The following is a 23,460-nucleotide window of genomic DNA, read 5'->3' as shown; positions in this document are numbered from 1 at the left end:
ATTTATTCTTATTCATCTCAGTAAATAGCTCATTACTGGAATTAAAGAACATGATTTTGCAGTTAAGATATGGAAAAATCTAGAAACAATGAAACTCTATTAGAGTTTCAATACTTGTGACAGAATAAAGAAAGAGAACACTCTTGTCATGTGGTTGTCCACACATATGCTTTATTCTTATATTTTGACAAAGGTAGGAAAAGTGTTGCTTTGAACTGAGGAAAATGTTCAGTTAAAGAGATAAGCAATTGAACTTGCATAGAAGCTTCCTGGGGAGAAGGGATGTATGAATGGGGCTAATGTTTAGTTTAGTTTAGTTTATTTGATTTGTATACCGCCCTACTCCCGAAGGACTCAGGGCAGTGAACAGCCAACAATAAAATACATAAATACACAAAATTTAAAAACCCGATAAAATCAAATTAAATTATTTGGCCCAGACAAATTAAAATACCCCAATAATTACAAACAGATTAAAATTTACATATTTAAAAAGGGAAGAGATTAGGCCAAGCCCGCTTGATGGAATAAAAAGGCGGAAGGAGCGCAGATCCGGGATCCTCCGTATCTCCGGGGGGAGCTCATTCCAGATGGTAGGTGCCCCCACAGAGAAGGCTCTCCCCCTAGGGGCCGCCAGTCGACACTGTTTGGCTGACGGCACCCGGAGGAGTCCCTCTCTATGAGAGCGTACTGGCCGGTGGGAGGCTATTGGTGGTAGTAGGCGGTCCCGTAAATAACCAGGCCCTAAGCCATGGAGCGCTTTAAAGGTGGTAACCAAAACCTTGAAGCGCACCCAGAAGACCACCGGGAGCCAGTGCAGCTCGCGCAGGAGAGGTGTCACATGGGAGCGCCATGTCGCTCCCATTACCACCCGCGCGGCCGCACTCTGCGCCAGTTGGAGCCTCCGGGTGCTCCTCAATGGGACCCCCATGTAGAGAGCATTACAATAGTCCAGGTGGGAGGTGATGAGGGCATGAGTGACCGTGCGTAACGAGTCCCGATCCAGAAAGGGACGCAACTGGCGAATCAGGCGGACCTGATAAAAAATCCTCCCGGTCACGGCCGTCATGTGCTGGCAGGAAGTTTGTTTGGTGCTAAATTTGGATAGCTGGTGAACCAGGATGAATGTTACACAGCTTTAGCTCTTAAAGACTTCTAAAGTGACCCAGGATAAGACCACGGAAGCATTCCTGAATTTGGAAAGACCACTGAGGAAGGAAGGAAGGTAGGGGATATTGTGGCCTGGAATGTGTCTCCTTGGCCCAGATGTCTAAAGCAGATGTGTCAAACTTGCAGCCCATGGGCCAGATCCAGCCCGCAATAGCCGCAGAGTGGGCCCATAGGGCCATCCCGGAGACGGCGAGGGACCAGCCCTTGCGACCCTGGCCCCAGGCCACGCCCACCCCAGCCCCCCAAGGGCAAACAAACTCCTGATGCAGCCAGCGATGGGATCAAGTTTCACACTCCTGGTTTAAAGCTATGAAGCAATAATAGTTTGTGAGATTGTCAACATAATTAATGCTCCTGTTTAATTCTAATAAAAGAAAGGATTTGCAAACTAAGTATACCTGTGCAATAGTTTATATATTTGGATTTTAGAAACAGCCTTACATTGCAGGAAAGGGGATAGGATGCTAAGAAATGCAAGCACATTGTAGATCATTGCTTTTTATTTCCTGCAGTTTGGGAAAGGAAATAGGAAAAAGGAAGCATGGGTAGATTAGCTTGTACAAAAGCTGCAAAAGGCAGGGGTACAAGAATCAGGTCTTGCAGTGACTATAATCCAAAATGAGCCCAGCCCAGTTCCATTGTCAGTGTACCACAATAAGGACTGAATTTTCTGAAGATGGCTTAAAAAACAACTAGGAGAACAGCTAGGAACAGCTCCACACCAAAGCCGTGTGGATGATTCTTGATTGTGAATCATTTTAAACTAGATTTACTACAGGTTGCTTTACAGACCGCATGTGATTTCATCTTTTGTAAATTCTACACTAGTATTTTAGACTTCTTTCATGTTCTTTTTTTTCTACCAAATTTCAAAATCTTTGCTGTTTTCTTATTTAGCTTACTGTTGGCTGTGACAAACAACTAATACAGTTAAGCTTGGTTCCCTCAAACATCTTATGTGTATGAGTATATAGGTCAAAAGTTTATCCTGATTCAGAACACTGGTTACAGTGTTACCTTTTCCAAATGGCTGCAATCTAGATTAAAGTATTACTTTTGCAGTCCTACAGCCATCATAGCCATTAACCAAAACAATATGATTACTATGAGGTTCAACACTTGAAAAACACTACCTACAGAAAAGTTAGCCTACCATTCACAACTTTGTAATCCATATCTTCTTGCTATCTGCTTTCTAATTGTTCCATATAATATGAAATAACTTCAGGGTTTATGATTTAGAAGTCAAATAAACTTTGACTTTTAAAATATTTAAAATAAATAAAATAAAACATGGAAAATGATCCAATGGGATTCTTCAACTATCTATTATCTAAAGGAAACATAACACATTTAGATTCAGACATGTATTTCATAGGTAGAAACATTCGCAGCATATTGTGTGTTCTTATATGCATTCACTGGCTGAATTTCAATATCAAATCAACATAGCATTTGTTTACATTATGATTTGTTGAACAAAGGTAAAGTGAGTTGAGTTCATATACTGCACTAAGAATGTCTATAAGTGATAGTGCATGCATTGATACAATAACTAAGAAACTGTGGGAAGAAAAATCTGGTCCGGTTCCAAGTTCGGAGAAAGATGCTGGAAATAAAATGGAGGCTGATTGGAAAGAAGGTTTCTGTTTATTGGAAACAGAATCACAGCATGCAGTTCTGGGACAGCTGACAAATTAGCTTGATGAGTGCAAGGAGTTTTATAGGTTTCTGGGGTTTTGTGACTGAAATGCTTCAGAGGGTTGTGCAATGTAATGAACCTGGTATCTTTTGCTATTCCAAAGGTGGTGGATTAATCCTATTATGTCCTAAAGATCATGTCCTGTTCTTAGAATTTGAGTGGGGGGTGTAAATTTTAATCCCATCATTTGGAGCTAAAGGTACTTTGTTTGTGAATAGATTGGCCCAGTCTTTCTTAATGGGCACAAAATATCCATCTCTAAAACCTTGAGGCTTCTTGCTGGAGGTTGTTAAGAAAGACTTGGGCTGCTTTCTGCCTTTAAAAACATATTTTCTCTATTTCTTCTTTGGGGAAATATAATATTCTGTTCTTTTTTAATATCTCCCAAAATATTTCATTCTTCCAGGAGGGTGGGGGAGCTTCCCACAAAACCAAAATCAAAGAAACATTTATGGCTTAACACTAAATGAAGTCTTGCAATAAGTATAAGTATCCCCCAGTGAGGCATTACTCTGATGTGGTTGTGCGTCTTGTGTACCCTGAAGAAGATGAGAGCCATGCCAAAGTTTCAGCCATATGGACAGTTCTCATCAGAATCAAGTGAATCAAACATAGAGTGTCTCTCCCACAAAAAGTGTGGTGAGACAGAAACCCATACTGACTCAATCATTGAACAGGTCAGCAAGGATTGCACTAGATGTTAGAGTTGGTTTTTTTTAGTTGGTTTTTTTTTAAATTTGATTTATATGCCGCCCTTCTCGAGAGACTCAGGGCGGCTTACAATGTGCTCAGCAATAGCCTTCATCCTTTTGTATATTTATACAAAGTCAGCTTATTGCCCCCACAACTGGGTCCTCAATTTACCTACCTTAGAAAGGATGGAAGGCTGAGTCAATCTTGAGCCTTGGCGAGATTCGAACCTACAGTAATTGCAGGCAGCTGGTCTTAATAACCAGCGTAATAACAGGGTGCCTTAGACCACTGTACTACCAAGGCTCTTGGAGGCAGGAGGTGGTGGCAGTGGCGGCCATGACACAGATTTTGTCTGCTGCCTGCATGCAGAACTTTTTCTTTTGGGTCTGATGGAAAAAGAACTGGAGAAAAAAATTGGAACTTTGCTACTATATATGTTGACAGCAGCTAGACTATTGTCTGCACAAAAATGGAAGGACACTTCCATTCCTAGCATGGAAGAATGGTTGCAGAAGTTGATGGAGTTTGCAGAAATGGCAAAATTGACTACTTTGATTAAAGAAAAGAATAAGTATTTTGTTTCCACATGGAAACCACTTCTGAACTTTGTGCCTGATGTGGAAAAGAATGTAACTCTGACTTTGGGTTTTATAGATGAGACTGATAGATCTTTATAGAAATGACTTGTTCACACTACAGAAAAGCAAAAAACTGTGATTTGATGTTAATGTCTTATTTTATTGTAACAGAGAGAGTCGGCAGTTAATGTCCCCCCCCCAATCTTTCCTCACTTCACTTCCTCCTTTTCCCTCTTCCCCATTGATCTTCTATTTATTTTTGTATTTTATAATATTCTATAATTTAATTTTTTTTTAAATTGCTTCTCTCTTTAATTAGTTTCCATCCATTGTTTCTTGTCTTCTTTATGGCAGCCCCTCAAATATTGGAACACTGCTATCATGTCATTCCTAATCCTTCTTTCACTAGACATAACATTCTTGCAACCATTCTTCATATGTTTTAATGTCTAGCCCCCCACCCCAAATCATATTTGTTGCTCTTTTTTGCTCTCTTAAAAGAGACTCAACCTCTTTTTAAAATATGATGACCAAAACTGGATGCAATAATCTGTGGTCTTACTAAAACTTTATATTAATTTCCATGGAAATTATTACTCCATGTGATTATATCCCTCTGTTAATGCAACCTAGGATTGCATTGGCTTTTTTGGCTACTGCCACATACTGCTGGCTCATATTTAAGTGATTGTCCAGCAGGACTCCAAGAACCCTCTCACAGTTACTACTGAGCCAGGTTTCACCTAATCTATACCTGTACGTTTGGTTTAGTTTGCCTAAGTATAAAACCTTCCTTTTTTCTATACTGAATTTTATTTTGTTAGATAGGATCCAGTGTTCAAATCTGTCAAGATCCATCTGGATCTTGAACTGGGGTGTTGGCTATTCCTGCCAGGTTAGTGTCATCCACAAATTTGATAAGTTCCCTTCTATTCCCTCATTTAAATCATTTATGAAGATGTTAAACAGTACTGGGAGAGCCTTGCTGTAGTCCACTACATAGTTCCCTCTATGTAGATGCAGTTCCATTGAGGACTACAAATTGAGTGCAGTTTGTCAGCCAGTTACAAATCCATCTGGTGGTGATGCTGTCTGATCCACATTTTTCTAGTTTACCAAAAAGTCTATTTTGTCAAATGCCTTTCTGAAATCCATGTATACTATGGCCACAACATTTTGTTTGTCCACTAATTTAGTCACTTTGCCCAGAATGAAATAAGATTTGTTTGGCCTTATCTATTTTTTTAACAAACCCATGTTGGCTTCTGGTTATAACTTTGCATCTAAAAAGAGTACAGAGAACAGATGATTAGGGGACTGAAAGCTAAAACATATAGAATTGTTGCAGGACTTGGGTATGTCTAGTTTAATGAAAAGAAAGAAGAAGGAGTCAACCTATTCTCCTAAGCACCTGAAGGCATGACAAGAAGCAATGGATGGAAACTAATCAAAGAGAGAACTAAAGAGAAATTATCTGAAAATTAGAACAATTAATCAGTGAAATTACTTGCCTCCAGAAGTTGTGGATACTCCAACACTGGAAGTTTTTAAAAAGAGATTGGACAACCATTTGTCTGTAATGAGCTGGGGCTGGACTAGAAGACCTCCAAGTCTGTTATTCTGTTAGATCAGATTCACAGATCTGTTGCTTGATTATCTTTTCCAGGATCTTCCCAGGTATTGATGTCAGGCTAATTGATATGTAGTTTTCTGCTCAACACTATCCATGTATACAGCCAAGATATTATGTTTGAACTGAACAAATGTACCACACTCACCATCAAATGAGGAAAAATAGTCAAAACTGAAGAAAACAAGATGCCCTATAAAAATAACATCAAGAGGCTGGATAAAGACAATCACTTCTAATACCCAGGCATCCTTCAACCACTGATAACATCAAACACACTCAAGGCAAGAAAAAGATTACAAAAAAATACATCAAGAGAGTGAAGAAGACCTTAAAATCCAAATTCAATGGAGACAATACCATTATGGCAATTAACTCATTGGCAATTCTAATCATTAGATATACAGCTAGAATAGCGGACTGGACTCAAGCAGAACTAAAAGTCCTGGACAGAAAGATAAAAATAACAATTAATTATGCCCTACATCCATGTAATGATGTTGAAAGACTCTACTTACAAAGGAAAATAGGTGGGTGCACAAGACCAAGCTACAAAAATAAATGCATACAAATTCAGAATTGAGAAGACACCAACAGATAACATGACACCACTGCAAAAAAGCTGAAGAAACAGTGGATCATCTGATTAGCTGCTGGAATAAGATCACACAAACTGAATATGAACAATGGCATGACAAAGTAGCAACAATGGTGCATTGGAAGTTCTGGAAGAAATACAATTTGCCTGCAAGTAAGAACTGGTAAGATCATAGAAAATGAAGAAGCTAAATTGCTCTAAACTTCAGAATTCAAACAGATAGGCAACTGTCACATAATACGACAGACTTAACAACTGTCGATAAAAAAGACAGAAAAAGTCTGAATAGTGGATGTGGCAGTACCTGGAGACAACAGAATAGAAAAGAAACACTGGAGAAGATAACAAAATATAAAAGCCTGCAAATAGAAATAGGATAACAGTGGCAAAAGAAAGCAAAGGTAGTACTGATACTAATGGGTGCCTTGGGTGCAATCCGAAAACAATTAGAGCACCACTTGAACACCACAGGCACTAACAAAATTACCATTGATCAATTGCAAAAGACAGCTTTGCTTGGAATAGTTTGCATGCTATGACAATACCTTTAAGACCATTAAACATCCATATCTGCCTATCCCAAGTCCTTGGGAAAAACTCACTAGGTAGACAAAAATGCCAAAGCCAATCTAAACGTCTGTGCAACAAACCAGAGTAAGAATAAGAGGATTTCTATCTAATACTTAAATATTTGTAGGAATATTATAGGCTTTTCTTCCTAAATTCTTTGCAAGGAGGTGATTAGATTGATTTAAGCGTTCTTAACATTACATTACTAAATAAAACAAGTTGTAATTTGAATTGATTCTGTCAAAATTGCATTTTGGAATTTGCTTCCAATATCTGCCCCACCAGATACTGTGCCTTATGCTTATCATGTTGATCCAGGCACCAATTGTCTAGAATAATAGTCAACAAGGTAAGCATTGGCAGCAATAGTTATTGATTTGAATTTAGAATTACATGGAAAGATCTGTAGGTCAATAATATCATGCTTTTAAATAGTTTCTCATAGATAGACTACACAAATACCATTTTTCTTAGAAAACACCAATGCTCAATGCAAAAGCTATTTGTATACTACACAGACAGGACTAATCCTGTGTTGATTCTTGCCAACCATATGGATTGATAGCTGTGTGGTTGCAGTCTCTTAAATTTCTGGATGATGGAGATCCACTTACTGGAAGACTCTTCCATTTTATAAAAAAGCAGTATACAAAAACATAGAGAAAACCATAGTCAATCTCGACATAAAACACAAAAAAGGAAAAATATGTAGAAAAGGAAAAAAGTAATTTCCCCCTTCATTTCAACAAGTAAAAACAATTTTAATAGCTTATCACATCTCTTAGTACAATAGATACCCTTTATCCCTTAACTCAGCTCTTGATTAAAAAATCAAATCTAAAAACCTTGTCATTCATTCTTTATCAATGAAAGTCCAGTATGGTAAACGAAATAAAATTATTTTTCTATTTTAATCTTTATCAAATAAGGCAATCCTTCCTTGAATCTATAACAATCTTTATTTTAACCCTTCCAAAGTTCCAGAACTTATTTTTTCTGCATGTTATCACAATCACATAGAACAGAAACCACTGGATAGCCCCATTTCTTCAGAGTGTCATTTTCCTGGGAAAGATTTTTCTAATTAATTCAAAATCCTGGTCCATCTGGATCGTTAATCCATTATTAGCTTTCCCGAATTCATATTCTAAGCACCCTTTTGCTGTTTAATCCAAAAAATATTTTCCAAAGCAAAGAAGGCAATTCACCCAATGACTACCGTAAAACCTTGCCAATTCAAAAGTCTTAATATTTCCAATATAGTAAAAAAAAATTCCCAAAAACTGATTATTTAATTTATAAGCCTAAGAAATAAGGCTTGGATGAACGTTATGCTCTTAAAAGGGTGCATTATGAGTGTGAGCTTGATGGTATCCCTTAACTCCCAGCCATTCAATTCAGAAGCAGATTGCAAAACCCTATTTTCTAAATTGTATCCATTTGGAAAGGCTATCCATTGATGATTTCTCCCTCCTTCAGGGACATTTTGCTGTTCCAGATCTGGTGTCCAGCCACAATTTTCCTGTAAACAAAGTCCCATTGCCAGCAGGACACCAGCTCACTATGGTGCTCACAAAAGCATCCAAATATCTTGAAGATTTTTAGTCTGGATTCAATTTCTGGATGTGAATCTGAAAGGGCATGGTTGCTCTCCTGCGTGATCTGCGATTGCACTAGAATTGGGGTAATTGTCTTGGTCCATTTGCCTCTCGGTGGCTTTTGAGACTGTGATACAGTATAATTGGCTTTGATCTACAGCATTAGATCATATACTGTTTATATTCTACCCTGATGAGTGGATAATGACTGGAACCCATTTGGACTTGGTGAGGTTTTCTTTGGTATACCAATTGCATCCTTATCTGTTACAAGAGGACCTAGCAACAATGTGCTTCGCCTGGACTGCTTCTAAAACTATTTGGAAATCATAATTAATTCAGGATATGGTGGCCCATTCTTAACTGGTCCCTGGCATTGGAAGAATATTACACTTACATTGTAAGACCAGCACAGATTACAGTTCTGTTCCAAATATAATTTTAAGTGCATATGTTAACTTATACTGTAAAAGTCTTATATGGCTTGAGACCTGGATACCCATAGGGTTATGTCCTCCAATCAGATGCAGCCAAATGTATTAGATAATATAGGTATTGGTTCTCTGCAGTAGCACTGAGACTATGGAATGGTCTCTTCACTGAAATCTGCATGGCTCCCTCCCTGGAATTTGGGGGAGCTATTAAAAATTGAACTTTTTCAAAGAGCCTTCACATACTGTACAATCTGACTATCTTTTTGTTTTTGCTTGCATATTGTTTTAATTCTATCGTGTTTATTGTGGAACTGTAATCAGCATGCAATAATGTGAAAAAAATTGTGGCACGATAAAAAAATCTATAAAATGAATAAATAAATATCCTGGGAGGGAGGGAGGCAGGGTGGCAGGGAGGCAGGGAAGGAAATTTTGGCAAGTACAAATAAGACTACAAATAGTGTGATGATTTGTTCATTACAATGCAGCTGCTTAGTAATGTTTTGCAGATTTCTCTGAAATTCTACTACATTTATAATTTTAATTGATTTTTAGTATCTATGAAATTATGTATTTACTGAACCTGGCATTTTCGGTTTACAATAAATGCAATTCCCAGGGCAAATAATGTGGTAGAATGTTAGAAAAAAAATGTCACTTTAATTACAGAGTTTCAACTCTATAATTGATATTAATGTTTAAGTATACATGTTTTAAGGGGAGGAGGATATATGCGAGATAAACTATAAATAATTGTGCATATATTTCTTATTTGAGAAAAATTGTTGTATACATAGAATGTGCCGCTAGGTGTCACTTTAATATAATCCTATTCCCATAAATATTATTGTGTATGGGAAATTTTTGGCCATCAATTGAATTACTGCTTCTTAAAAAGCTTTTAGCTTCTCTTTATATTTAGGAAGTTTGCTCTCCTGCTCCTGAGCCTTGACATTAGGAAAGAGGCTCCCAAACTGAGCTTTATTTCTAACTTCAGAGAATACTGAGGCTTCAGGATATGCTGGAGTCTCAGATTTGGAAGTCCTATCTCTTAAATTTCAAGCACAGATGCCTACATGTGCAGGAAACTGATCGTAGGCTTTTAGTAGCTCAGGGAAAAACAGTCTATAAATGTTCATGATTTTGTTTTATTTATCATCATTTATTGTAAACAACAATGACATTGAAAACAGGGACACATATTAAACACAGCATCCTCAACTTGGTATCTCCTAAAATTTCTATTTAAATGCTCCAGAAGTTGGGAGGGCATTTATATCTGACAACTGGTTTATAATTTACATGAATTGAAAAGGATTCTTCTCTACATATTTTAATTTTAATCACTGACATCCAAAACTCACAACATCCAGCAATACCAATATTATGGTTGTCCTGAGTGTCCAGGCCTAAAACCTGCTCCAGATTTTGATCGCTTACAGGCATTTTAAGAGATAAAACATTCAGGCACTTATTTAATTAATTTTAAATCCTATGTTCATTCAGACACTCTATTTGTACAAACCACTCTCATTGTATGGCCATTTCATAAGAAGTATATTTCTATTCAGAGCAGTGCTGTCTCTGAATATTTACTATATGAGCCTCTTTCAGTGCATATTTCATTGCTATCCAATTAGCATCTTACACTGGAACCTGGAAAGCATCCTTAATATGCTATCTACTGTTATGGCAACTTAAAGATGTCACTGCCTAGGAGCCCACTACAGTTTTCCTTTGGCCAAAGAAAGAATACCTAGCCCTCCACTCCTACCTATTTTTTTGACTCTCTTTGTGTAGAGTAATGGTAACAGAGATAGTTCCTGGAAGATAGAAAAGTCAGGGAGAAAAGGAGGGAATTCTAAATATTATGACTTGCTACCAAAGCTGGCAAGTGTCTATATTACTACATCATATACCGTACTTTTCGGAGTATAAGATGCATCTTTTTACCCCCCAAAAGGGGGTGAAAATTTAGTGCGTCTTATACACCGAATGTAGCCCTGCCCACCCACTGGCCCCCACCCTTTGGCCTGTGCCTCGCAGCAGTTACCTTCTTGCAAGCAAACAGCAAGAAAAAACAGCCTCTTTCAGCTTCAGCATAGGTTAATTAGTACAAGTTGATTAGATCGGCCTCCCGACTCTCAGCTGATTTGCTCTCAGCTGTTTTGGGCAGGGCTCTTCTGCTTGCTGCAAAAAGTGCTGGAGCAGATTTTTTTTTCCTTAGCTTTGCTGAAAAAACGAAACTGAAAGTAAAACAGGCTCTTTCCTGCAAGGTGACAAAATGAGGCAGAGAGATTTCTTTTTCTTTTTTCTCACCAAAAAAGGTAGGTGCAAATAAAGGGAAATTTAGGGCAAAAGAGGGGAGTTCAAGATTTTAAAACACAAAAGAAAAAAAGCTCTATTTAACTGGGGAATTGTAATAATTGAGGTACTATTAATTGTATATTGTGTTGAAAGCAGAAATGGTTAAGTTGTGGTTTGGACGAATATATGGGGGAAATTATTTGGTTTATTATTATTGGTAAATATAATTAATTGATTTGTAAGAAATTGGATTGCATGGAAATAATTGGAATATTCATGTTCATATTGATTACTATACAAAAAATATATAGTTATATAACTAATTGGTTTATATTAAAATGTTGAATTTGTATTAAACAATTGTAATATTAAATAATTAACCAATGTGAGGATGGATATAAAAATAGATCACAATGGGAAGGGGTATAATATAGAATAGAAGGGAAAAATTGAATTTGATTAAGATTAGAGATGAGAATGAAGGGTAATATTGTTTTTTTAAAAAAAATAGATGAGGAATAAATATGGCAAAAAGGAAATATAGAAATTGTAAATTTAATTGAAATGACTAAACACTGTTTAAATTTGTGAATCAGTCAAATACTCTGTTCAAAGAAAATACATTGTATGTTTGTAAGTGTGTTTGTCTAAAATTTTTTAAAAAAACAACCAAAAAAGGTAGGTGTGACTTATACTCCGAAAAATACGGTAGTTGGCATAAAACATAAAACAACAGTGAAACAGATTGGAAGCTGTCAGCTAGCTGTTAAAAAAACAACTAGGAAAATATAATGGTTAGAAGAAAGAGATGACAAAAAATGGTGGCTGGAGGGGTGCTGTTGATAGGAATTTTGGAATTATTGAAGAGTTTATGGAGTTGTGGCATGGGAAGAAAATGAAGAGAGAACAGAGCTGGATTAAGGATGTTTGAGAGGGAGGGAGGAGGGAGAGAGAGACAGACAGACAGACAAAAAGTAAACATTTCAATTATGGGAAAGGAAAGGGAAGTAATAAACTGTCAGGAAGGAAGAATGGGATTCATTAACATCTAAATTGGGATAGCGCAAAAATATATTGACTCAGTGGTAATTAAAAAGTAATTGACCAGGTTGTCACTAAGAGTACCATCAGTGAGAAAGTACCAACTCCCAGGATCAGGGTAGTGATTGAAACTCAGATTGAAGAAGTCCTGGAGCGAGGACAGGAGAGGAAGATTCCTGCCTTCATCAGCCTAGTAAGACTGGAATGAGAAAACAAGAGAAAAGCTTAAGAATGGATATTGGTATGAAATTGCAAAAATATAATGGGAATGTGTGTTAGAAGACTAGTTTATTTGGATAGGTGCAGATTAAAGGCAGAAAGAAGAACTGGGAAGGAAGGAAGTCTAGGATATCAGAATTGGATATAGAGACAGCTCTGCTGGCTAGAAAGAGGAATGGCCAATTTGGAAAATCTGATGGAATTATACAAATCAGTCTGGCAAAAGATCCAGGTACGGTATTTGTCAGAGTTTGTCAGAGTTTGTTGCGGCAATCAAATCCAGAAAGCACACACAGGTAACTGATGCAGCAGGATTCATTAACTTCTCTTTATATACACAATAACACATTGAGACATATATACAATACCAAGAGTGGTTCTTCCAACCTGGTAGAGAGGAGAGATTAGTTTTAGTTCCAGCAGCAGACCTCAGAGCTAAGCACAGCTAAGCCACGCCTAGGCTCCTTGCTGTCTCAGCTCCCATTGGCTGACCTTGTTACTAAGCCCTATTCATTGGCTGACCTTGTTACCATGTCTCTGCCAGTCATGAATATACTGACAGTATTATCTTGTTCCAACAGCTACATGAAGAGCACTAGGAGGACACAAATGAGGTTTGAGGTACTTTCACATACTTTTCCTCTAATGTGACATATGCCATAATCCGTCAGCAATACCTCTCTGGATTCTACATAGGACATATGAGACAAATCTTACATAAGATAATTGATGAGTACAAATTTGAAATCAGGACTCAAAACAACAACAAAATAGTAACAGATTTCAAATTCTTAGAACACTGTATATGACTATTTTGGAAAAATCGACTTCACTTAATAGCAAAGAGATGTTTTTGGAAAAGTGGACATCATTTACAACACCTTTGGATCAGTGGTGGGTTGCCCCCGGTTCGCACCTGTTCTATAGAACCGATAGTAAAACTGGCAGGAGGCTCCGCCTACCCACCCCGACATCATCAAAACGCTTCTGCGGCCCCACTGCGAACCAGTAGTAAAGGTAAGTAGAACCCACCCCTGCTTGGGTGATAAATTCCTAAACTCATAAACATCAAGAGATTTCAGCAATTTCAGAAGGTCTCAACAAACACAATGGGTTTTTAACGAAGTACAATTGTTAATTGATAAGATACTTGCAATTATTTATTCATTCATTTGTTTCTCCATTCATTCAATTTATATAGCTGCTTATCTTACATGCTTGACTCTGAATAGCTTACAATTTAAAATTATATCTATTTCATATTTAATCTACATATGAATAATTGGCCTATCTTCCTCTCCCTTCTCCACTCCTGCCTCACCCCGATTTAAATCCTACTTCATTCTAGCAACTCTATGCAAGTGAGATACAGATCATGAAAAGGCAGGTTATGACTTTTACTAAAATGTGTTTTTTTAAAAAGGTACTAGTACACTCCTTTCAATGGCCACTTCAGGTTTTTCCTCAACAGCCTGGTGGTAGTTCCACTAAGTGCCTGATTCAGCTCTCCAATGCAAAGTGTCAAAACAGATGCCTAGTAGTGCTGATGAAAAAGATTGGAGTGTGCTTGATTGAAGATGGGCATGAGCTCATGAGATGCAAGATGATACAGCAAGATGATAAAAGATGGTAAAACATGTTTATTTCTCCACTCTTATTGTATTGTAAATGGTGAACTGACCATTACATTTAGGCTGACTTTTTACCTTTTATGAATGAGATGTCACGCTTCAAATGGCATTTTTGCTGTTACAACTATTATCACTTCTCAGCTTGCCAACAGACTATGGAGGGAGGGAAGGGAGAGATAGAATATAGCTCCAGACATCAAGATGCCAGCCATGGACATTTCGGCAGGTGTTTACTGAAAAAGACTTTCTCACAATACCAGAAGTCTCCATTGGACAAGTGACCTGGCCTAATAGGGTGGAGGGAGATCTTGAACTTTAACTATATGGGATTGTGTGGGAAATAGTTAGATCTGGTTTTGCCCTCATCTTCACCAATATGATGTACTCATTAAAGTTTTTCATTAAGAGATTGGATCGTCTCAGCCGTGCTTGCTTTAAGTTGGGTTCGTCAGTTGGAACACTGACAAGCAAAATCAGCATTATGTTATTTCTGCCTCTTTTAGTCTTAATAGTCCCTTTCTTTAACACTATACATTACATGTATTTTTTGTTGCTAGATTTATTATACAATAACTTCCTTTTATTCACATTTTTGTAGTATTTTTAAAAAATGTTTTTCCTCATCCAAACTTCTTTCTAATCACACCAAAGATCCCTTATCATACTTCCTATATGGTAACTTCACAAACATATGTAGTCATTTCAGACATTTCATATCTTTTTTTTTTATCATCGTTCTATTTATTCTACCAGTGGATTATTCTACCTTTTAGTCAGCACACTGTTATTTTAGATTTTTGTCACTTCTTTCCATTTTTTTCCATTTCCACTTTCCCCCTAAGATCTTCTTCTGATACTAGGTGAAAAAAAGATACATTCTTCCAGTCTTTCTAGTAGAATAACCTTTTTCCCTAGTCATGTTCCTTCAAAATGCTGCAGTCCACCCTGCAACTACCATAATTCCAAGAATTTGTTTGTATTCACAACTAGATGATAATAATAAATTTATAGGGTTTTTAAAAATATTCACACACTTTAATCCCTTCGTTCATAATTAAAGCTTCACCTTCATTTCCATCATGTATCCATCAACTCCACTCTTCAAGATCTATCCATCTTCATTCAGATCTACACTACTCACCTTTCTCTTAGCTTCACAGACACAAAACATATCAATTTTTCTTCCATTTCATTTAATTCACACTCTTTCCTATATTTCTCTCTTAGGTCCTTATCTACTTTATATCATCATTAAATGGGCTCCTTTATATTGACTTTTGCTGCCCATCATGATATTATTTAATCATGACATTCACATAACATATTTTACTAGGAGAAAAAAAGAGCACATTAGGTTACTTTAACAACTCCCACATTGTGTTCAGTATTTCCTGCTAAGATCAAGGGTGCAATACAAATGAGATTTTGTATTCCTTGCAACCAAAGAATAATTTCTTAACTAGAAGTTACCTTGTAAGTCATCATACTGTTGCATATAAACCACCAACTAGGAGATATCAATAATGTGATTATGTGCCATCTAGTCATTTTTGAATCCTAGTGACTACATAAATAGATTTTCTCCATGGAGGCAGCACGCTGATATATGAAGATAATCATCATCATCACATGATGCATTTGAAAAACAACAGATATTTTTAAAGGCTTGTAAGAGGAGTTATGTAAAAAGAATGGCATTATGGAAATGTACTGTATGTTTGGAGATATTGCAATTTTTTTTCTCAAGTGCTACTCATTCAATTTTTCTTCTATCTAGTTTCACTCTCTCCATAAAGCTACATAACTTGTGAACGAGAATTGTTCTAGAATCCTCTTCAATGCATAATGCAATTGGTAATGATAGACAATCTACCTTTTGGACAAACATTTTTGAGAATAGTCTCATCAAAAGATCCTGAATGTGAATATGTTTCAAACAAACTCCAGCCAGCTGCATCTCTGCACTAACCTCTTTGGGGGGAAAAAAACTCACCTTGATGTCATCAGCAGTTTCTTCACCTGTATCAGTTTCATCATAAAGATCAGACTCCTCAGATGCTATAGGCACATTTATGGTCAGGTTGGGATTATTAATGAAGTTCATTTGGCCCAATTCATCAATGAGTTGATCTTTTTTTATTATTTCATCCATGTATTCGGACTTGAAATCCTGGCCTGTGTCCACATGGTTGAGAGTGTCCATGTGGTTGAGAACAAAGTTTTCTTTTTTACTATCATCTGGTTCCTCAGATGATAGCTCTGTTTTCTCTTTCAGTTCTCTGTGAAGCAACAGGAGGACATGTTTCTTTACAAAATCAACCCCTCGGTTGATTCTGCCAATTGCAATTTGCAAATTGTTCATCTCACTATCATCATCAGATCCTGCCAAGCTATCGGCACTGAAGGAGCTAAGCAGCAAAGCTAAGAACAGGTTGAGTACCTAAAAGGACAAAAGCAAATATCACTTTAAAAAATTATTCAGAATGCTTTCACATGTTCTGAAATGGGGACTTTGTCCCTAGTGCTGATGTGACCACAAGACAACAGGAGGAAATAACCAAGGATAGGTTCTGCCAGCCAATTCACAAGATTTAAGAAAAATAAAGATAATGGAAAGAAATGTAAGAAAATATCTTATGTTGCCAAATAATCTATATTCTCATTTTTAAAAATCCAAATTTTATATAAATCATGCAAAATAAGTATATACTGTATTACAACACAGTTTAAGGGTTTTCTGGTGAGACCGGTCCATCAGGACAACCTTGTCTACCCAAATATGGGATGGAGCATACTGCTCCCACTTTTGCCTTTCAGCCCCAATCCATGGGCCTTTGCAGGTAGTCACTTTCACAACAAACTATTTTTGTGTTAAATTTATATTTACCGACAAAGAAATAAAGGGAGACTAGTATAGATCTATTTCAAGCTATTTAGCTCTTGTCAGCTAGCCATTCGGATCCCAGAAGGATATGGCTAGCTGACGAGAGCTACTGTAAATAGATCTATACTACTCTCCCTTTATTTCTTTGTCAGTAAATATAAATTTAATACAACACAATTTGTTTGGTTTTCAAAGATTATGTTGTTGCCTCAAACCTCTAGTTTATCCAAGCACTTCCTGCTATTTTAACAAGATGCTATTCTTTGCATATTAGCACAAAGTCTGATCCTTATTTTATTTATCAATTTGTCAGCCAGGAAATTTGTGGCAGGTAGATTACATTAAAACATTGAAACACATCCAGGCCTTGAGTCATAACTCATTTGTATTACACTATTACATCAACTTCTCTATGGCCTACTTTCTGATAATTGTGAAGAATATACAGTACAGTAAAAGCCAATGAAATATATAAATTATGGATAAGGTATATTTAAAATAAATAAAATACTCCCTTCCTAATGATCTGTTTCTTAGACAGTGTCCAGAGGAAGATGGAAAGAAAACTATAGCAAATATGTCCCCAAGTTAAATTTCCCTAAAAGAAACCAATATTTTATTCAATTGTATATAATAAGAATATAAAATCTAACTTGATTTACTCTTGCTTGATTCAAGCAAGAGTTTTACATTCAAAAAGCAAAAAAAAAATTAAATTATTTGTTCATTTTTGAAAAAAATGATGGAAAAGCACTTGCTCAGTTTGGCAAAGAATATTATGAGATAACACAATGTACTGATTGCTAATTCACAGTGACACACAAGACCTATACTTACGTGAAAGACTTATTATTTGCACTATTTTGCATGTTGCAATTGGTCATCTGGAAAGAAACCTGTGCTGGCTTATGTGTTCCTAATATTTTTTAGAATGGTGGCAACCATGATAATCTGGGAGACGCCAAAGAAGAAAGTAGGTAAAGGAGAGAAAGTTCTTCTCTCATGAAATAAATCTGATGAGCAATAGGCAGTGTTGGACTTCAGGATTTAGTCACTGTGGTATAGACAATACCAGCAACAGTTCATAGCAGGAAAAAGGAAAGGCCTTCATCACATAATATATCATTAATTTACAAGAGTTGTTTTCAAAAAGTGAGTGATAGCCATGATTATATATAGGTTCATAATAGGATTAGACAAATTTCTAGTGATTCACCTACTTTTAGCCATGATGAATAAGTAGATCCTCCAATATTCACAAGCCATATTCTATGAATACCCATTTTCAAGTGCAAACAGCCCTTAAGAGGACCCTGCATGATCTACTTTGGGATTTCTTGTAGTCATCTGTCTGGCTCCTGATGGAAACAAGATGCTGAATCTATTTGCTTCAGTAAAAATTTTGAATTTGGGATCTTGCTTTTGTTCTGCCATGTTTGGCTGAAAGGAAAATCCTGTGCATTCTCACAATATTCTTATCAAAAAAAACCCTCAGGACTGGTATGCTGGTACAGTAACATCAGCAAAAAAGTGGAATGTGTTTGCTGTGAAAAGCCTGCTTCCTGCCCACTCACAGCTGTTGATGTTTGTGTTTCAATCCTGCCAGGAATACATTTGAGAAGGGATTTTGCTGATATTCAAGGTCATGGCTATTTACATATGTCTTATGCCTCATGACTTAACTAGGACTTTTATATAAACTCCTTTGGTTTCCTTTAAGCTCTTGGAGGCTTCTTTTAAATAGTACTTATAGCTGGCAATCACTAATAACTGTAACATTGACTCAAGTTAGGGATTTTCACTCTTATAAATCTCATAAATCATGATAACTTGATAGTCATGAAAAAGGACAGCTAGCTTAAGAGACTCGAAAAATATACTACGTTTCTTAGGTCAAACTACAACATTCTTAACATGAAAAATTATTGGCTTGAGATGAGAGATAACAGAATGGAGATTGAAAGTCACATGCATACAAATGGAATTATTTAGTATTGTGGAGAGGCTTTCTGTTTGTTAGCTTCTTTGCCTAAATTGCATTTCCATTTGCTTATTTTCTCATAAAGATAATGTGTTTCAATTTAAAATAAGTCAACCATATTTGAATCCAGCAATAAATTGTGGGGAAAAAACTATTGGCAGAAAAAGAATCTGAACCTAGCAATTGGTGGGATGTTGGGCAGCAACACTGATACCTGATTACTTACACTTCTAGCATTAAAATTAGGGGGATTGTAGGGTATATTTTCTTTCTTTGCAGGGTTTCTCCAACTTAACCTGGATGGAAGAGGATTTATTCCTTTCTGCTTCTTCAATGAATGCCTGCAGATCACAGATTTTTTTTTCCAGATAAATGCTTCTCATTCACACATTGAGTTGTGTATACTGAATCTATCACTTTGGGAATTTGTATTGAGTAATCTTCATTTCTTTTCACAGTCTTCCCAGAGATTGTTTCATGTTCCACAAAGGATGAGACTGATGCACATTCATGAGAATAATCTTTATCAACAGCAACTATATACCTAGAACAGCAAATTCAAGATTTTGCTGCAAAATCTTGATTTGTACAAAAATTATTTTTAGGGGAAAAGCTTTTATGTTCATCTTTGAAATATTTGTTTCTATATTTGCCTATGTGTGTAGAATACATGCCTCCATTGGTATCCACCTGTCTCTTTCTTTTTTTGAGATACTTAGTATTAAAGCTAAATAGAAAGCTGTTAAACTACAAAGCAAAGCATCATCCCCTAGGATCAGCTTATTTTACAGTACTGCCTCTAGGTTGCACCCAAACCCTATAAGCATTGCTAGAAACTAAAAGCAGAAGTTCCTGTAATAAAATAGTTTGCTTAGAATTTTACCCACTGGTGTATTAAAAGTCAAATCCATGCTCATGGTAAAGAGACTGGGAGTGGGGCATTGTTGCCAACACCCAGGTAAGCAGGGAATTCAAGACAAATAATCAAGCAAAAGACAAAAATCCAGTCAAAAACTATCAAGGAGCTCTGGTGGCTCAGCAGACTAATTAACATCCACTTACATCTGCTGCCTGCAATTACTGCAAGTTCAAATCTCACCAGGCTCAAAGTTGACTCAGCCTTCCATCCTTTCTAAGGTAGGTAAAATGAGGACCCAGATTATGGGGGCAATAAAATGACTTTGTATAAATATACAAAAGTATGAAGTCTATTGCTTAACACATTGTAAGCCGCCCTGAGTCTCCGGAGAAGGGCGGCATATAAATCAAATTTAAAAAAAAACACACACACAAGATTACTAACAATGGTAGGGCAAGCTATCATATATAAACAGAGAGTAGACCCCATACACTGATGATATTACCTAATTGGGTAATAAAACATCTGCCACAAATAACCATACTCAAAGAGCACCAAAACCACCTTTCCTTACACTCCTTTTCCTTACAAAATCTGCTTGTAGGACTGGAAGTGAATTGTTTTTGATTATAAGAAAGTGCAAGTAGATTGAAAATTTGGCAAAAATAACATCTTTCTTTTGCAAACTGAGAGGTAATTCAGGATCTAAAATATATATTTGCTTTCCTGCTTCCAATAAGATGGGAAGACCAAGAGGCAAACCAGTGGAATTTTAAAAATTCTTTGCAAATTTAATACTTCTGATTTAAAGTCAGAAGTATCAGTTAGATACAGCAGTGGGAATTAATGCGATATACAAATAATATCAAAAATAGCTTCGTATTTGAAACACAAATCCAATACAAAATTCAAGTTAGAAACCATCCATGGATAATAATAATACATGGGCTTGTATCACATCCAAAGTTTAGGCTTCTATTAATACAAAGCTTTACCATGATTCATATTATACTGTTTATTGTAGCTACTACCTCAAATCTGTTTCATTTTAAAATTCTTAATACAATGCAGTATACTTTAACATGTAGCTTTATTCTAATATTAGAGCCAATTTAGCAAAGTGTTTAAGACATCAGGCTAGAAACTGGGAGACTATGCCATACACCTGAAGTTAGCTGTTAGATCTTGGGCCAGTTCCTCTCTCAGCCCTAGGAGGAGGCAAACTAAGGCAAACCACTTTTGAAATCTTGCCAAGAAAACGGCACAAACATATTGAAGCAGTTGCCAGGAGTCAAAATTGATCCAAACACACATGGTGTACCTATATGTGCACCTGCACATGTGTGTATGTGCACAAACACACGTACACATCTCTACATAGTCTGCACTTTAGATCTTGTCTAATGTGGTAGATTCCTGCTTCTATGGATCTGGTGTTTAGTGTTTATTCTTGTACTGCTATGACAAGTGCCTCTGTGCTGTCTTTTAGTGCAGCCCTTTCTAACTATAATCAGAATTTCCCAATGTCAGCCACCTCAGCTGTCTGTTTTGCCATGTTTTGCCATGGCACTTCCTCTACTTGATCTTTCCCTCACATCTGCTACTACCTCAGGTACTCTCTCAGTAGCTCATCTTTGGATGCCATCTTTCTGATGAACTCCTGGATGCTCTGAGTTTCATCCATGCAAGTGGCTTTGATACTTAACCAAACCCTGACCACTCTCTTTCTGTCTGGTATATGGTATCTAGGTGTTGGATTTGGGGTAGAAACCTTCATACATTGTGAGGAATTTCTGGTTCTTCACATTGGCAGGTCCCCTGTCCTTCTTTGGCCAGTTCACTATACTGGCAGGATATCTGATGGCTGGCAAAGCATACATGTTGATCTAATTCTTCCCATTGAGCTGGCTTTTCAGGACCTGTCTGTTCCTTCAGTGGTATTTGGAAGTTGCTGTTTTCCTTGCCTCCTCAAAGTGGTTTCCATATGACTGTGGGATACTAAGGTACTTGTAATGGTCCATATGTCTGCTATATGACCCCCTCCTGGTTCCATCACATCATTCTTAACTATTTTCCCTCTCTTGACTATTATCTGATTATAATTCTCTAGTCTAAATGAAATCCCAATGTCTTTACTGTGGATCAGTGTCAGATGGATCAGTGAGTTGATGTCTTGTTCATTTTTTTCATACAACTTGCTGTCATCCATGTAAAAGTGAGGGCTGATGGTAGTCCCACTCTTGAATTTGTATCCATATCCATTTTTTGTGATTATCTGACTGAGGGGGTTCAAGGCTATGCAGAACAGCATATTATTTTGGTATATGTGTAATTAATGGCCACTGTCTTGAAGTGACTTCTAGTGTTGTTTTTCCAAAGTCCCATTGACTTATTGAGGAAGGTCCTTAATGTCCTGTTGATTTTGTATAGTGTCAGCTATTAACAGACCATGTGTATAACATTGAGTCACAGATTGTAGTCAGCCCAAACTATGCTCAGATTGATCTGTCTGGACCTTAAGTCTAGGGTGACTACTCTATGTATGAGCAATTTATGTTTTGAACCTCTGGTGTAGTTCCTGATGCTGTGCTCATGTACTGGCCAACTATGGCTCTGTAGCTTGACAGCTCTGATGCCGGATAGGACTTTCCATGTTGTGAGAAGGTAAATATCGGCTGGTAGTTGGATGATGCTGTTCCCTGGTTGATCATCTTTCATGATCAATACCGTCCTTCCTTGGGGTAGCCAGTTTGGTGGGAGCCTGCTATTAACAGATGGTTCATCTGTGCTGCTAGTTGTGTTGTTAGTTTCTTTAGCTAGCACATGTGAATCATGTCTGGACCAGGTACTGACTAGTTCTTCATGTTCTTAATCTGCTATTGGATGTTCGCTACTGTACTGATGACCGGTCCCTATTCTGGGATATTGCTGTGGCCTGCTCTCAGGTCCGGCAGCCATTTTGTACTGGTGTTATGTGTCTTCTCTTTCTCCCATATGTCCTTCCAGCACTGTTTAGTTTATGCTGTTGGTGGCTCTGCTGCTGCACTGTACTGCAATTGGGATTACACCTTTGATGGTTCTTTGGAGAAGAAGGCATTTATCACCTTGGCCTCTGCTTCTCTATTGTATCTCCTTACTAGTAGCCATTACTACCCATATTTTTCTTTGATTATTTTTCAGTTTTTTACTTTTGGTGTTACTATGTTATTGCACTGTACTTGGGTGTACCCTGTGGATGGTTTTGGAAGACATCCATTTATTTTTTTGGCTTCTGCTTCTCTAGTGTATCTCCTTAATCTGGTAGCCAGTGCTACAAGCCTTTGTTTAGCAGTCTAGAGGACTTCAGATGGAGTCAGGCCCTTGCATTTCTTTTCAGTAGCTAATCTCCAATCCTGATACCTTATTCCGCCAACTGATTAACCTCTCTCTAAGTTGCTTTGATCTTAACCTTTAACCTTATTTTCCAGGGAAGCTAAGTACTGCTATTATTCTTGATTGTGTAGCCAAGCATCTCCAGGATTACAGTGGCTGTAGCACATATGAGTCCATTGGTTTGAGTTATTGT

The 23,460-nt window shown here is 37.1% G+C and overlaps 1 protein-coding gene across 2 annotated transcripts in view; it reads right to left on the bottom strand.

Annotated features, from left to right (window-relative positions):
• LOC117664772 (sodium channel protein type 4 subunit alpha-like) overlaps window positions 1–23,460 on the bottom strand; it is a 131,505-nt gene that overhangs the window by 29,904 nt on the left and 78,141 nt on the right. For both annotated transcript variants that reach the window (XM_034416072.1, XM_087892221.1), the window contains one exon: window positions 16,165–16,611. In XM_034416072.1, coding sequence (XP_034271963.1) covers window positions 16,165–16,611 — 447 coding nt within the window. The remainder of the gene's footprint in view (window positions 1–16,164; window positions 16,612–23,460) is intronic.

This window comes from Pantherophis guttatus, chromosome 4 (genome assembly GCF_059756535.1).
Source record: "Pantherophis guttatus breed Tessera chromosome 4, ASM5975653v1, whole genome shotgun sequence".
In the NCBI taxonomy this organism is placed as follows: domain Eukaryota; kingdom Metazoa; phylum Chordata; class Lepidosauria; order Squamata; family Colubridae; genus Pantherophis; species Pantherophis guttatus.
The sequence above is the reverse complement of the archived record's forward strand: the minus strand, read 5'-3'. Positions and strand labels throughout refer to the sequence as shown.